At 36.7% G+C, this 17,944-nt stretch overlaps 1 protein-coding gene across 1 annotated transcript in view; it reads right to left on the bottom strand.

Moving 5' to 3' along the window:
* Window positions 1–13,742, bottom strand: part of lmbrd1 (LMBR1 domain containing 1) — a 116,916-nt gene extending 103,174 nt beyond the window's left edge. The window contains 2 exon segments of the mRNA XM_048205750.1: window positions 11,440–11,616; window positions 13,603–13,742. Coding sequence (XP_048061707.1) covers window positions 11,440–11,616; window positions 13,603–13,710 — 285 coding nt within the window. The 5' untranslated portion in view covers window positions 13,711–13,742.
* Between the last annotated feature and the right edge of the window lie 4,202 nt (window positions 13,743–17,944).

Genomic DNA, 17,944 nt, shown 5'->3' with positions numbered 1-17,944 from the left:
TCTCTCTCGCTCTCTCTCTCTTTCTCTCTCTCTCTCTCTCTCTGACTCCTCAGTCTCGATGAACTCCATCCCGCATTCATAACTCAATGTTTCATCATGCCAAAAGAGCAAACCCATAATTGCTACACGAGCACTAGAAAAACATAATTCCGGTGTTGGATCAAAGTGATATGGCACTTACTTGCTGTCAGCCCTTACAAATCTCGAACAGGTCGAGACATAACTTATTGATATTTCATCACAAATGATGCATATAATGATCGATGCTCCCATATATGTTGACATTTGAATTTCAATGATGTACCCAATTACTTGTGATTATTAGACAATAATTTTATAAAGATCACATTCAAAAAGAGAAATTTATAGCTGTATTATCTGACAGCAATTAGAACATTTTTGATGGGAGATTTGTTTAATTTCCATGAGTTTTCCTGTAAACCTTTTTAAATTCTATAAATATCCTAGGAATATGAATTTTAAAATTCCCTTTAATGATTATATTTGCTTGTAATTGTGTTTCTGTTAATATTGAAAAACTAAACATATACAGTGCCCTCCACAATTATTGGCACCCTTAATTAACCCGTAATTACAAGCACCCTTAACCCGTAATTATAAGCAAAGGCGGCTGTGAAAATAAATCTGCATTGTTTATCCTTTTGATCTTTCATTCAAAAAAATTCACAAATTATAACCTTTCATTGAAGGAAAACAGTTGAAAGTGGGGGGAAACTCACATTATGAAATAAATGATTTTCTCCAATACACCTTGGCCACAATTATTGGCACCCCTAGAAATTCTTTTGAGTAAAATATCTCTGAAGTATATTCCCATTCATATTTACATTTTTTAGCACACCAGGGTGATCATGAACATGAAATTGTCCAGCCATGACTTCCTGTTCCACAGGAGTACAAACACGAGGAAACACAAAGGCCAAATTTTCTTAATCATTCATCACAATGAGAAAAAACAATAGTTCTGATGTACAGCAAAAGATTGTTGAGCTTCACAAAATAGAAAGTGGCTGTAAGAAAATAGCTAAAGCATTGAAAATCCCCATTTCCACTATCAGGGCAATAATTAAGAAGTTCCATTCAACTAAAGATGTTACAAATCTGCCTGGAAGAGGATGTGTGTCTAAATCGTCCTAATGTGAAGTGAGGAGGAAAGGACAAAGACTCTCCAAGGATCACAGCTGGAGAATTGCAGAGATTAGTTGAGTCTTGAGTCTCAGAAAGCCTAAAAAAAAAGATCAAACAGCACCTACATCCCCACAAGTTGTTCAGGAGGGTTTCAAGAAAAGATTTTCAAGAAAGATTGTTTCTGCTCTCATCCAGAAACAATCTCCAGCATATTCAGTTGTCAGACATGACTGGAACTTCAAACGGGACCGGCTTCTATGGTCAGATGAAACTAAAACAAGAGCTTTTTGGCAGCAAACCCACCAGATGGATTTGGTGCACACATGGATAAAAAGTACCCCATGTCCACGGTTGAATATACTGCTGTATCTTTAATGATGTGGGCCTATTTTTCTGCTGGAGGTCCTGGACATCTTGTTCAGATACATGGTATCATTGATTCTATCAAATACTAACAGATAAAAAAAAATCAAAACCTGACTGCTTCTGCTAGAAATCCAATAATGGGCTGTGGTTGGATCTTCCATCAGGACAATGATCCAAAACAAACATCAAAACCAACACAAAAATGTGTCACTGAGCACAAAATGAAGCTTCTGCCATGGCCATCTCAGTCCCCTGACCTGAACCCTAAAGAAAATGAGTGGAGTGAACTGAAGAGAAGAAGCACCAACATGGAGCTGGGAATCTGAAGGATCTGGAGAGATTCTGCATGAAGGAATGGTCTCTGATCTCTTGTCAGCTGTTCTCTAAACTCATCAGGCATTATAGGTGAAGACTCAGAGCTGTTATCTTGGCAAAAGGAGGTTGCAAAAAGTTTTGAATAAAAGGGTGCCAATAATTGTGGCCAACGTGTTTTGGAGAAAAACATTTATTTCATAATGTGAGTTTCCCCCCACTTTCCATTATTTTCCTAAAATGACAGGTTATAATTTTGAGAATTTTTTGAATGAAAGATCAAAAGGATAAACAACGCAGATTTATTTTCACAGCTGCTTTTGCTCATAATTACTAAGGGTGCCAATAATTGTGGAGGGCACTGTAAAGATTATTTAATGTTTTTGAAAGATGCTTCATGTACACTAAACTGCATTTATTTGATCAAAAATACAGTAAAAACAGTAATAGTGTGGAATTATATTACAATTCATATTAACAATTTTCTATTTACATATATTTTAAAATGAAATCTATTCCTGTGATGGCAAAGCTGAATTCTCAGCAGCCATTACTTTATCAGTGTCACATGATCCTTCGGAAATCATTCAAATATGCTGATTTGGTGCTCAAGAAATATTTCATATTATTATCAGTGTTGAAAACATTTGAACTGATTAACATTTTAGTGAAACAGCAAACCTTCTGTAACATTATTAATGTCTTGACTGACACTTTTGATCAATTTAATGCATTCTTTCTGAATAAAAGTATTAATTTCTTTAAAAAAAAAAAAAATAAATAAATAAAATAAAATCTGACCCAAAACTTTTGAATGGTAGTGTATAGTGGCCCCAAAATATATTTGGACAATCAATTCACACTTAAAATGTTACTGCATTAGAGAAAAAAAAAGGAAAAAAAAATATTAGCAACTGTTGTTTAACACTAAGTTTGAAAATGACATTCATTTTTGAGTTATAATAAAGCCTATTGTGAAATGTTGTGCATAAAAAAAAAAACACTGGGTGCCACTGTTTAAAATAAATGCCACCTTTTTCAAGTCCAATCATATCTGTGACTTTATAAAAGCATTTTGCCCATTTAAAAAAAAAGAAAGAAAAAAGGGGAAAGGGATTTCACTTGAAAATTAGTCAACACAGTAAACAAACCAGAGATATTTTAAGTGTCCAAATACTTCTTGAGGCCTCTGTAGGTGTCAAAAATCTGTCTCCTGGTTTAAGCAGATCAGCTTTGTGGGTTTCTAAAGAACACCCACAGAATAACAAAGATCTGAGAATAAAACAAGACTGATTTAACAACAATTTATCTAGTAACTCTTGCACCGCTTCAAGTTTAACGTTCGAGAGCGCATCCTCATTAGCCAAACCCAGGCCTGTCAATCATTGCTGTAATCTCTTTAGGGCAGAGAAACAGAAATAAACCTACAGAGTCCTACGTGCACAGGCTGCATTAAGAAGTTGTTTAGTCGGGAAGGTTCCTCTGCCCATTAAGCCAGCTTACTCGACTGGAGGAAGAGATACATTTGATCGTCACATCAGAAAAACGGATTACCGGAGGGCCGGAGCCAAGGAGATCGCTGCCATAATCTTGCGTGTTTATGCCAAGACTTGATGGCTCCTTCCATCTCAACCTCCTACAACAAAAAGTACCTGTCTGCCTGATTTATTATGCAACGTGAATCACAGCGAGAATGCTTCAGAATGATTATCAAACGACATTTTCCCACCCATTTGGGTGAGCGCATTTCATCAGAATCTGCTGTAATCTTCCTAGGACAGTTAGAATAAATACTGTTCTGTGCTCTTTAACAAGTGCAGATGTGTGGCTTACACAAGACCATACGCAGAACTTCACATTTCTGGGATATTCTGAGGCTTGTACGGTTTTTGCCCCTACTTCAATGCAAATCTATTAATCGCTTAGATAAGAAAACTCACAAGTCTACTGAACAAGCCACGCAATTTGATATATCATTCATCTTTGTTGCAGAAATTAAGTTTTATAGGCTTTACATAAACAGGAAAACAGGTCTCATCGCATCGGCTTCTCTGAGAAAATGTTAATGGCAATATGAACTTATGGCAATATTTATGGACTTTTAGCTAACCTTGCAAGTTATCTTTATTGATGGTATTTGATTAAATTTTAATGTCCAAATGTTAGTGAGAATGAAGAAAACACACTTAGATATCAATATGCATATGCAATGGACATTGCTCAACATTGGTAGCTCCTTTGAAGGCATCTTGAGTAAAACATTTCTAAATTTAATGAAGCACATACAAAAGACCTGAACCAAAAGCGATGGAACTTATTTTGCAGAATATGGAAGTTTGTTGTGCATAACCCATTTGGGCTGGGGCAGGAGTACTCAACTCCAAACCCTGAGGTTCACTTTCCTGCAGAGTTGTACTCCAACCCCATTCAAACACACCGGAACAAGTACAACAAGTACACCCCTAGTACATACATAGCATTCAAAAACAGCAGATGACCCAGATGACCTACTACTTCTGCCGAGATTCCAAAGTGCGCATTCGATGGACACTTCACTACAAGGCCAAGGGAGAGGTTTTACGAATGGCAGTGAAGCAACACAACTGATGCTGGTAGGTCACGTGACAGTAACAACATGGTGGATGTAGTACGTCTGAATTTCATTCATGCTACCCATATTCATATATAGAAGAGGGATGTCCAATCCTTCTCCTAGAGCAGTGGTTCCCAAACTGGGGTACGTGTACCCCTGGGGGTACGTGAGGTGACAAAAGGGGGTACGCGAACAAAATGCTGAGTAGTTCATTTAATTCTACATTAAAATAATATTAAAATATAGCATGTATTTCTAACTGCCAAAATGTCGTAAATCCAGTACATTTAATCAAATTAATTAACTTCATCATTTGCAGTCAAAAATGACTGTATCCACACAAGCAGCATGCATATGATAGATTGCGTGCCGAATCTGCTGCCTTAAACTGCGCTAAATTACTGTCGTTCTCGACAGTGCACCTTTGTAAAAGTGGGGATTTGGCACTTACTCGCGTGAAGAACAAATATAGACACAGATAATGAATTAATTTCGATTTAAGACTCAAACGTTCTCCAGTACAAAAACATACCTTGTGTGAGTTTCTTGTATTTAATGATGACAACGAGCAAGAATGCAATTGTTCCCAAATATCCACATGACTGCAAACGTGACATTATTATACAACAGGTCAAAAAACAAAACGTACATTTTAAACACAGTACTGCCAGTATTTACTTTATTTTGCAATGAAATAATAACGAAAACCACAGCAGAACTACAACACACGTCTGTGTTTCGCGAACAATTCTGCGGCTTTGAACGAATTGTGAGAGTGTTCATTCACAGCCACTTGCTTCGTTACTGAATGAATGACTCGATGACTCACTCATAAAAACAGTGACTTGCTGCCACCTACTGGTGGTTTTAGTTTAATATTTAAAAGTTTTACTTAGTTTTACCATCATTGCATATTTCTCTATTGAACATTTTTATTTAAAACATTATTTATTTTATAAAGTTGTTCATAAAGGTAAAAAAATGCACTGGAAAATCAATTTAGGGGACAAATATTGTCCCTTAATGGTAAAGGAGTGACTGCAGTCGAAGTGGAAGAGAGGGGGTACGCTGAAGGATGGTAATGCCTTCAGGGGGTACGCCATGCTAAAAAGTTTGGGAACCACTGTCCTAGAGGATCACTGTCCTGCAGAGTTTAGCTCCAACCCCAATTAACCCTTAAATGCATACCTCGGGTCTTTAGTGACCCGGGACGTCATTCACTACCCTCCTCCTTGTTCATTTTTTAAAGTTTTTTTAGACATCAACCTTCTTGGTATTCCTCAATCAATTCTTTATAAAGTATATAACAAGAAAAAAATCATAAAATTATAAAAGAATGCCTATTTTTGTATTCATTTTTTGTAAAAAATTTTATAGGGTCGCAAACGACCCGAGGTGTGTATGAGTCTACATATATTTTTTCTGCACAACAATAATTGAATCTTAGATGACGGAATAAGTGCAATTCACCTTTATTCCACAAGGTGGCAATGTCTGATACATAATGCTGAAGTGACGACAACATTCAGACAGAAAACGAAATAATAAAACAAACATGAAATGGCTCAGCGATTTACTGCAGAGCAAGTACTGAACGCAATCAAATATGACTGTAACTGTCACTGGATGGATCTGGTGAAGATGTTAGCGATCAAAATATAAATTTTGAAGATGTTGAAAATTATATAATTTTGAGAATACGTTTGAGATCGCGAATGGGCTCATATTCGTGATCTCAAACATAAAACTAGCCCATTATTTGCTGAATTTACTGGGAAATGAGCTCTGACGAGGACAGTGATGATGGCATAAAACATCTGCTCAAACGGAGCCCTTTCAAGCTCCAAAAGGTAACAAAATATGATTTATTTTATTCTTCTGTAATTGTTACTGTAATATCAGAGGAGTTACATTATCGCGACAGGTAGAGATCCTTCCGTGTTAGATATTGATCCGGGTCGATAAAGACCCGAATATGTAAGAATGATTGGCGAAACAGTCATGCATTTAAGAGTTAAACACACCTGAGCCAGCAAATCAATGTCTTCCTAGGCATACTACAAACTTCCAGGCAGGTGTGTTGAGGCAAGTTGGAGCTAGACTCTCCAGCACAGTGGCCCTCAAGGACAGAGTTTAGACATCCTGATATAGCACATACTTTTTTTAATGGAAGCAAAGTAAATTCAAATTGAAATGTAGCACCTATTTAGACAGTAAGCAATTTCGGACGCACCAAAAATCTTCAGTATTACTTGAAATTTACAGGCAGGTGAGTTTAAAGGTTGGAGGAATAAACTTTCTGCAGGAAAGTGGACTTAAGTGTTGTTTAAATCTCTAACTTCATATGAGCAAACACCACTAATAACCCTAATAATTGCATATTTTTGAACTGCTGTATCAGTGTACAATATAATGATTGTATACAGGGCTTGACATTAATTTTTTTGCTCACCAGACACTGCGGTTTTCCAAAGTCGCTATCTACTCAGCATTTTGACAATTTTGATATTTATAGAAAGGGGAAAACTGCTAGACAGATATTATTAATATTATTTCATAATTTGGCAGCAGGTATATTAGGCTGCCATCACTTTAAGACCTGACGCACAGATCCATTATACTGTTACAAATGTGTTCTTTCTCAACTGTTAACGTTCACTTAAAACTGACTGTGTTTATGTGAATACTCACCAAGACTTGCATTTTGACATTGTTTTGTGCATATTTGGATATTTCAGTGTGATAAGCAGCAAAAAAGAACTCAATTTAGTACCGAGAGGTGGCATTATGTGGGCGCACTTTGGGTGTGAGCACAAAATATGTGGGAATGAGTAAAATTATACGCAATACGTGCAATCCCACAGCAAAATTCAAACCCTGTAACCACCAACAATATTCATCCAGAGTAAATTAAACGAGTGAGTGAGGGGAAGCAGGTTTGTGTGTCAACTCGCAGAGAGCAGCTGGTATAGGTCGTGTAGGCCTATTCTGCGGAAAGGAGTATTTGAAGCATTTCAGATATTTCAGTATCGAGATATTATATCCAAAAATCAATATTTTTGACAACACTATATTCATTGCATAGTTTGAGATGCCTTTTTAAAAGACTACAACTGAAAAATGCACACAATTCAACCTGCCAAAGTTGCTAGTAGCAGTGACTGCATTACACGCCACATTTGGTGGGTTGGTGGATGTTAATATCAAGCCCTGATTAAATAACTTCTTTGCATAGTGCTGATCTATTCACTATATTATGCTACAGTGCTCTACGACTCAAGATCATCTATGAATTTTAAAGTGTTTAAGGAAGTGTGGTACAGAAGGATCAGCGGCTTCATCAGAGATCTAATTAACCTGATAGAGTAACTGAGAATCTCTTTAGGTTAACCTCCTCCGCCTCGACAGATGATCTCTGATATGATCAAGCAAGTCTGTCTTCTTCAGAACACTTCAAAACCCTCAACTTCCAATTAACGAAATCAAACCATTAATCAATCTTGTGTAACTCTGATAAAGTTATAACTGGTCTTGACCTTTACAAGCCCCTTTTAACAATCCTAGGGCTGATCATTATCTCAAATAAAAACCAGGCCAGCCCTGTCTTCAGATCTCAATTTATTCTGGACAGCACACACTTGAGTAGTGTTTTACACAGCCAGGCGAAAATTCTAGCGGTGTGTTCTGTAATATTTCGAATGTGTTTATTCATAGATCAACTGTTTTGGGGGACAACAGGCTTGCTGTTTATAGTCAAAACATGTTTGACTATTAGACAATGGAAATAGCCTCATGCTCAGGCTTGCTTTGTAAAGACATCAATACGTTTATGCTGCTTTAATGTAGTGTAGTCAATCAAATTCAAATACTGGAATTAAAAGTCTCAGGCCCTTGCTCACCAATTAAAGGGACAGTTCACCCAAAATGAACATTTCTTCAACCTCAAGTTGTTGTAAACCCCTATGACTTTTGTGGAACACAAAAGGAGATGCAGAGATGCTTCTATCTGGTACATTTTCAAATTTCCATTGGTTCTAATATGTCACAACCAAATGTAAAGCAGCAAGTTTGAATAAGTGGAAAGTAGATTTGAAGGCTACAGAAAAGTACAAGTTTATTAGTGAATAACACATTAAATTTCATATTTTTGGCTTCAGAAGATTGCACAGGTTGTCTAAAGTACTTTTATGCTACTTTTTTCCATTTTAGAACTTGACAGGCTTTCATTGTATGCAAAGTAGGAACCAACTTCCACAGAAGTTCTAAGTGAAGCACCCATTAAAGATTTCATGTCAGAGGAGGTAATTCTATGCTTAATTATTCATTATCCGTAAGGAAGAATGGTGGGCCTGTGGTTTCATTAATTATGCCATTCAGTTGCCATAGTAACCACTGTCTCATTAGACCATTCAAGTCTGAATGAAAAAGAAAGATGTGCTCAATTCAATCTCTGAACTCAAACCTGAAGTACTTTGACTGTATCATGTTTTAGTTAAGATTGCAACAAGAAATGCCATTGTATTTACAAGTGGTCCAAGTTAACTACCAACAGCAATAACATTCATGCAATTCATCCAAATCACTTATTGTGGAGAGCTCTCAGTCTCTTTGGTTTTGAAGAATGGAAAAAAATCACCATAAAAGAGAACATAAAACGGCATTAGCAAAGCATTTAAAGCAAACACAAGGTCAAAATTGACATGGTTTACTTTTTTTAGTAATGTTCCTTGCATTATTGTGCACATTATTCCAATTTTACATTTTTTTTTAAATGAAATAAAATATTTAGCAGGATTTTGATCGCTACTGGATGACTATGAAACTACTGGTTAAGGGGTCAGATGAGGCTTCAGTGAATCAAAGTTCTATCGTTATGTAGTGGAGATGCGGAGTGTTTGGATGCGAAAGCAAAACCGCTTTGTTTGGCCTTCCGAAAATGGTTAAGATTTGATCTTCCGAAAACAGAGGTTAAGATTTATTTATAAAGCTGTTCTTGAGCAGCACAACTCAAAACTTTGCTTGTTAGGGCAGCTTCCTCAACCTGGGAGAGTACAACACTGGCTATATACTGTAGAAAGACTGTGAAATGTCAAGTTGTGCTTGCAAAGTTGGTTCTGATCAATCGTTTGATCATCCATAATTTCAGAGTCCAACTCGGACTTAAATTGATATGGTGTAAACCCAATGGTGTAACTTTGTTTTAAAAAGTGAGGTGGGATAAGAATGTGTGTGGTGGGGGGAGGCTAATACAAGGCTATTACGGAAATATACAGTAACAACTGCACAACAACACAAAAAAAAAAAATAGCATACTGTCCAAAAATCAATTTCTATAGTACGCCAAGTTTAATTTATTGACATAGAACTCATGTTTAATATGACAATTTCATCCTTACATTTTTACCTACAGTGTATAAATATGTAGATCCGCCTCCAATGCTTGTGTGTCCTAATGGTCTGGTGGGAGAATTTTTGATAAGCGTGCCAGAGGTTCGGGGTTCTAATCTTTGGGGTTCGTATCGTTTTTCCTCATTAAAACTAAAGATGTTCATCAGTGATTGTATATCAAGAGTAGGGATACATTTAGAGAGTATCTGGAACATTGTTAATGCGGTAGATTGAAGAGCTTGTTTGTGTGAAGACTGAAATGTGCACAAAAAGATCCAAGACAACACTTTTGCCTTCCACCACTGAAAACAGCAGCAACGAACACTCAGCATGATTTCAAAAACAACACATTCCATGGTCAGATCGCCTATATTTAAAGCAACACCATGGAACATTTGCTCACGGTTCCCCCATGTGGTTGATAAGCGCAATTGTCTGTTACCAGTGTCGTAAATACTGTCACTGTATAAGCTTCCTCGTGGTTTTATTTATTGTTACTTCAGAATTGAAAAGTACAATGTCAAAAAGAATGGTAGTATGTTAGCCTAGTTTTTTTGCTCGCGTTGTTTGCAAAGGGTGTAATTTGTATAATAGAATAAAATGTTTGAGACTTGCATATTAACGTTTCATCTTATAGTTAGCTGTTGGCTAACTCCACCCAGGCTATGAGTAAAATATGTGACGTCTGCCGTAAAGCAGGTCGCACTCTTCCGTTGGCAGGGGATGGGCGGGGCAGTGTGTACCAACCCGAATACGAAACTAGCAGAGTGTGGTTGTAGCCGCTAGGAGGCTGCACAGGTAGCAGCAGCAGAAGAATTCGTCCAGTTAGGAGTTGTTCTACCACTGAAATAATTTTAGAGACAATATTTTAAGGTCGAAAAACTACATAGTGTTGCTTTAACACAAACAAATAAAAATTAATACTCTGCTAGTTCAAATGGAGATGCTTTCTTTGCATTCGATGCATCCGTGCCGCAAGATATTTCAAAAAGTGGTGGGGACAATATTGGCCCAAGCAAAAAACGCAAATTATACCAATGGTAAAACCGACAACATTATTAACTTTGTATTTATAATTGCTTAAATCTTTGGAAGCTGAAGCTCACGATTATGGTAAGGGCCGTTACATTTCCGATACACACTTGAGGTGTTTGGTCAATCACAATGCACTGGGTCTGATGGCCAATCAGAGCACTCTGAGCTTTGCGGAAGGAGGGGCTTTGTAGAAATCAGTGTGTTCCAGACAGAAATGTGAAAAATAATGTTTTTTGAACATTAAAGCATGTTGATCAATTTTATTACACCCAATAAACAAAATAATGAACTTTTAAAACACCATCATATGACCCCTTTAATACTATTCTTTCTAGGTAATACTGTTGTTTACATTAGCAGAAAAAAAAAGTCATGTAAGAAGCAAAGAAACATTTTCTATTTTTATTATAACATGTTCTGATGATGAATCATGCACAATAAGACCAGGGACATTTATTAAGAAAGTAAATTGGATTTCAAATTGGAACAAAGGTGTGACAGGTTTATCTGTCACCTGGAATAATGGAGCTACAGGATTGAATCAGTTAATTTAGTTACCATTTATAGGTAACTTTTCTGTAAAGGAATATGGTTACCTTGTAAGTGCCATTGGGATACTTCATAAAGGACACTAGGAAGATATCCACAGGAAGAAGAGCTGATGTGATGAGAGCAATGGCCAGAGCACATATCGCTGTGATGGTGGAGATAACCTCGCTCTCCTGCCGGCTCTGATACTTCCGAATATAAACCCAGCAGAAGGCCACGATGACCTGAAGATACAGGGGGACAATATGAGATGTGTATCAAAATAATTCATTTAAATTGATAACTTTAAAGACAGTATTACAAGTTTCATGATTTTTAGATTTGTAGATAAATATAATTTCTGTCTATGTATAAATGTCTTTACAAAACTTAATTTTTATTTATTTCATTTTATTTTTAATGTATGAGTTAGACCAGCAAATAAGGATATCTGCTAGTCATATATTTACATAAACCTTATCAATAAAGTATACTAAAATATATATATATATATATATATATATATAATATAAATTTTCAGTTTTTATAAATCATACAAACTTTCTCAAAAAAATAAGAAAATAAACAAATGAAATTAAATAAAAAATAAAAAAAATAATTTGTTATAACTGTGCATTAAATTTGTGCGTCACTCTTTTAAATGGCCTAAATCTTTCTGGTGTCAAACCGATGCATATTATATAACAGAAACAAATTTTAAAGGCAAAATTAAATTAAATCAAAATTGACTTTCGTATTTTTTATGGAATATTGCAGTATTTATTATAAATGATTTATCCATTCACGTAATTATTTTTCATTTGCCTTCATAATCTTTAATCAAAATAACTTCCCCTCCTTCTTGCAGTGCCATCTCTTTTATTCTCTGATGACGTGTATACTGGCGTGAGGGCGGGACAACCTGTCACTCATATGAAACTGACCAATAGCAACCACAAGCATCCAAACCATTCCAAATGGGAAAAAAAAATCAAGTCCAGCCCTACATCTTTTCTTGTTCGAGAAGCGGTTTCACTCGGATATACGTAACATTAGCGAAGAAAAGTCGATTGCAACTTCCGTTTCATGTCAACTTCAAAGGCCAAAGAAATTTAAAACCGCTCACAAGTGCAATTTAGATAACTCAAAATATGATTCTGTATTAGACTTCTGATCTAACAATTAACAGCTCCTCACCTAGAAAGAAATCCTGCCTACACATTTAGAAGCCTCTGAGACAGTTGTCTTTGAAAAGCATTATGCTGTATCTCATTAAAAAACACTAATAGAGTCCAACTTTCAAGAGGAACTTGTTTGAGAGTGAAAGGTCATATTCCAAACACATCCTCTATAAGCTCTCAGGACACTGCTAAAATGAGCTTGTGATTACGGGATGCTGTTTTCAGACAGGATCAATTAAGCACCCTATGCGTATTAGATTCTGCCTGAATTGTTGGTCAGATAATGACCAGACGCTTTGAATTTAAATCAGGATGGTCCAAACAAATTATAGAACGGGAAACACTGCTCTCTTTACACTTGTTAAACTTGAGCAGGCTGCATTTTAATGAGAAAATTAAGGCATAGATACAACTTTAATTAAACATCTCAACCAGGCAGAAAAAAAATAAATTATATGTTTAAAGGTGAAGTGTGTTATTTCTGTGCCACTAAATGAAATTACAAAAATAATGACTATTTGTAAAGTTTCCTGAACACTCCCCCTTTCAACCATTGGTCCCCAAACAAACACAGCAAAAACTCACTGACAGTGTTTATAGTTGTAGTTATAGTTTATAGCTGAAATGTAACATATTAACATTTGAAATACTAAGAACTGTAAAATCAATCAATTATGGCTTAGATATTAGTGTCACATGTAACCTAGGACATAAAATAAGATAATACGATTAAATAAAAGACGTAAAAATGTTTTTTATATCAATAACACATGTAACGTATTTGTGCTTGAAACTGAAGTGTTACTTCTAGTAAAACAATATAGTGTGACATTTAGTAAAATCTGCCAAAATAAAACACTGTAATTATCAACATAGACAGGATTATGATATTAGCTATATATAGGCTAACCAAAGTAGTGCGGCGTGCCAGTATATGATAATTATCGAGCTACACACCAGCATAGCACGTGATAGAATAAGCGAAAATACCGCCTCTAGCAATATAATACAAGTAAATGAATGTTACAGTGAATAATTTGTGTATCTCACCAGTAAAACGATAGTGAAAATAGACCATCCTAGCACAGATTCAGAGAGTAACGCTACAGGCGTCGCCATGACTGCTTCACTTCCTGCAACACAGCTGACGCTCGCCATGTGACGGGCGACGTCACACAGCACGCTAGTGCGGAGGTCTGGGTCAAATACAAAACAAATACTTTAAAGGTACAATATGTAATATTTTTGCAGTAAAATATCCAAAAACCACTAGGCCAGTGTTATATATTTTGTTCACTTGAGTACTTACAATATCCCAAATGTTTCCAACTATTTGTAAATCGTGAGAAAATTGCAATTTTAACCAAGGCTCCGGGACGTGTGAGGAGTCGCCTGTCTATTGCGTCATACCCGCGTTAGCCTTAGTTTCCGGTTTTATTTTGTAGAAACCATGGAAACACCAAAGAGGCTTTAAAATATTACATGTTTAATAGACAAGGGAACAACTGTTTTGATATATTTATAGACAGAAAACAAAATGTTATATAGCTTAACACATTGATATTTTGTGAGTACCATGCTTTACCATGCCTCAGAGAAAAACACTATTTTGTCAAGTAGCTAACATAGCATAGTCAGATGCGGCTTTATTTTTATTAACAGTAATACAGAATTTTCTCCATTATACAATACGTTTTAAAATTAATTGCATGCCATTTTTTAACACAAGCCATCCAGCATTTAATATGATATTCTAAAATCGATCTAGCTTACTGCAGTGTGTCTCAAACAAGTGTCTCACAGCAGCCGCCGAGCGAACGCACAGAGTAACATTATAACATTTTCAACACACTCAAATGTATCTAATATGATAAACAGAGGTGTGTTACCTCATACTCATGACCGGAATAGCGGAAACGGCGCCGGCGACTGTATAATAAAAGTTCAGCTGCTCGTGAGGCGTGTGTTGCGCAATCGCTCCAGCGGCCTCGTTCAGCTCCCACAACACTCGGTCCTGCTCTGCTTCATACTACAGTAACGTTAATAATCGCATCCATGAACATGAGTTCATCCCGACTCCAATCCCGATTCTTTTGCACCGTCCGTTGAGGTGAAGACCACATGTCCCAAGATTCCACTCTAAAACTTGGCGTCATCAAGCTACGCCTTTGTTTTGAAAAGGCTTCTAGCGACCTCTAGTGGACAAAATTATTACATAATATTGTGACTTCATCTTGGCTACTTAACACTTAAGAACACTTTATAAATAGGCCCTATGTTAATGTAGGCCTAAATGTAAAAAAAAAAAAAAATATGTAAAATTGTTCTATTAGGCTATTTTTATGTGATCTATTTTATGTTTCATTTTTGATTCTGCATGCCATGTGCACATTTCTTAAATATTGAATGTGTATTTCTGCACTGGTTCAAAGTCCCTTTAAGACAAGTCATTTCACTCGGCGGCCATCTTTGAAACGCCTCTCGGGCATCCAAGTGCAGCTCCTATCTCTGAATGGGGAAACATCAAATTCTCTAAAGCTGTTTGCCAAGCTTTCAATTAAATTTCATATTTGAAATCACCAATGAAATCTGACAACAACTGTCTCATAAATGTTTTTTCCAAACTCTCGAATCATGACAAAAAAATGTTTTTTTCAGGCTGGATCAAGCTAATGCGCGTCTCTTGTGCCTCATTTCTGAGGCGCGCGTCTGACTGTTTCTATAGAAACCAGTGCTTCTAACGGCCGCTGCAGTGACGCGATGACTTTACCAGTCGGCGATTGGCTCTTATTTAGAAGGCGGGACTTATTCCACCATATTGGGCGTTACACTTTCTCCCATTCAAAGCAATCCACCTGTTTCCGCGGGCCGCTACTGTAAAAGAGAACGTGGGTACAACTTCCGGTGAGGCGGCGGAAGTAGCATACCAATGGTATTTAGTGTGCTAATTAGCGAAGAGGCTAAGTGTTTTTTGGATCATTGTTTACTTTGCAAAGTTGCAAATCTTTATGAGAGATGTCGTTACGGCGCTCAGGGACAACATCTCAGTTTAGTACATTTATTAGTTAATAATATCACAATACAATAAACAGTTTTCGTGCCCTTAATTGCCTTTACTTTACTGACCTTCCACAACAGTGCTACTGCATGACTAGAGCATCCTGACCCTGCAATACATGAACAACCCGCTGTTGTACTTCACCTGTCACTGATGCACCAAAGCCATATGATGTGATATTTTACTCCTAACGTATCGTGCGTGCCAGAGCCAGTCGCGTTTCCACTGTATGCGATGCTAAAGGCTACTGATGTTAACCATTGCGATAAATACACACGTTTATGGAAAATATCAGAGACTGCTTGAGGGACGAAGACAATTCTTATATGATTATAATCGTGTATTTATTTAGTTTAATGTTTTATCTGTCTTCCCTGTGCCTGTTGATTCCTGACAAATGCATATCTTTCACAGATTCACACACTCCGGTTAACTCGTATAACTCATAACTCCTGTTGCCTTCTCATGAGCTCCCTCTGTTGCTCTGGCTGAAAGGATCAGGATAGATAGACAAGAGATCGCGCAAACATCCTCGGATTGCAATCATCGCATAATTTAGAGGAAAATAAATAGAAATGCTCAGAAAAGTGACGTAAACATAGGGTATGTTATCAATATATTTCTAAATGTGTAGCCTTTGGATTTAAAAGCCTTAGTGGAGTTGTTTTGTGCATTCTCGTGATCGTAAATAAATGGAAGCAGGCGCAACTGAATACAGCAGGGGCTGTTAGATTTAGCATGATTGATCTGCACTCCTGACATAAATTAATATTAATGTAACATTTTTTATTGTAAAACATTGTTCAAATATTTATGCTGGAATCTTAAATCTTTAAGTAAAAAACAAACGTTCGCAAGTTTGGATCGTTAAATCTTGAATGACTGTCAAATGTTGAATGAATGAGTGTCACGTCCAGCTTGTTTACTTCGAACCGGAAGACGCTCCCACGTTTGACGCAAGGCCTCATGGGGCGTAGGAAACTTGTGGATACGAGTGACACGTCTTGTGTTATTCTATAGACCAGGGGTTCCCAAACTTTTCAGCCCACGACCCCCAAAATAACGATGCCAGTGACTCGCGACCCCCACTATCCTCGGAGGTGGTTAACGAGTTGTGCACAAAGGCGAACACGCACTAACGCATGTTTCACACATAGCTACTCTGTTTGCAATGCGCATTTTTTCTGTGCCCATATTAACGGATTTCACACTGCACGCGGATGCGGTCCGGCAGTGCGTTCCAGGAGCAGCGCGTCTGCAGCAGTGCAGCGATCATTTATGCGCCGAGTCTATTTTTGCTGTGCTGCACAGCGATGAATTAAAACAACAGCGCACTGTTCGCATTAAAATAAACATGTATTGGCGCGAAAAAACTAGTAATTTCATCATAGATTCATATAGTTCAAAGTCTCTGTTACACAGTTTAAACACGGCTGCCTCGGGTAAAGCAAGGAAAATAACACCTTACCAGGCATTTAGGTGAACAAGGAGACATAAACAATAGCACTCGCCTCTGAAGGTGGAAAAACAGTTCTTTATGACCTGAGGGATTTATTGTAAAAAGATTTAAAAGGAAAGAAAAGACGAGAGTCGCCTGTTTTTGTCTATTTTAAGTTTTTTTTTTTTTAAAAACGTTTTTGATTTTAACATAAAGCTTACGTTTAAATGTTTTGCCACTTGCGTGAGCAATATATAAATCTAAAGTATTACTTCAGATAAATATAAAGTAATGAAATGAATAAAACGTTTAAATATAGTGCGTTTAAACGTGACATCTATGAAATATAGTGTAGGCCTATACAAAGAGAATCGCTGTGCTGACAAGCCATATTCAGTAACAACTTTTGGATTTGAAATAAAAATAAGTAAATGTTGTGTTTGTGATACACAGCCATGGATCAGTTGCGCACTGCAAACGCGGCATATGTGAAGCGTGTGCTTCTCCGCTCTCGTCCGCTGCCTCCCTGCGTTTTCTTTTTTGATCGATATTAACCAACGTTTCATTTTGACAAAAATAATATCCAAAGCTTAAAGCCTAAAGAATTACGTGCACATGTCTTAATGTTTAACATGTTGCAGTAAACTGACCTGCTGCAGCTGATGCTGTTGCTACTATGTCATTAATCTGTCGTAATCACCTCAGGAGTCACGGCCGAGGGGAAGGAAAATCGAAAGGTTGATGGCTTTTTTTATTTGCATGGTTTTTGTTTTTAATTTAACTACTATTTTTAGTATTTTGTGACAATTATTGATAGAATATACTATTTCTAATCGTTTAATTATTTTTTATTTTATTATTATTATTATTTTTTTTTTTTATTTTTTTTGATTTCT

The sequence above is a fragment of the Megalobrama amblycephala genome, linkage group LG10 (assembly GCF_018812025.1).
Source record: "Megalobrama amblycephala isolate DHTTF-2021 linkage group LG10, ASM1881202v1, whole genome shotgun sequence".
NCBI classification, from domain to species: domain Eukaryota; kingdom Metazoa; phylum Chordata; class Actinopteri; order Cypriniformes; family Xenocyprididae; genus Megalobrama; species Megalobrama amblycephala.
This window is presented reverse-complemented; position numbering and strand designations above follow the sequence as displayed.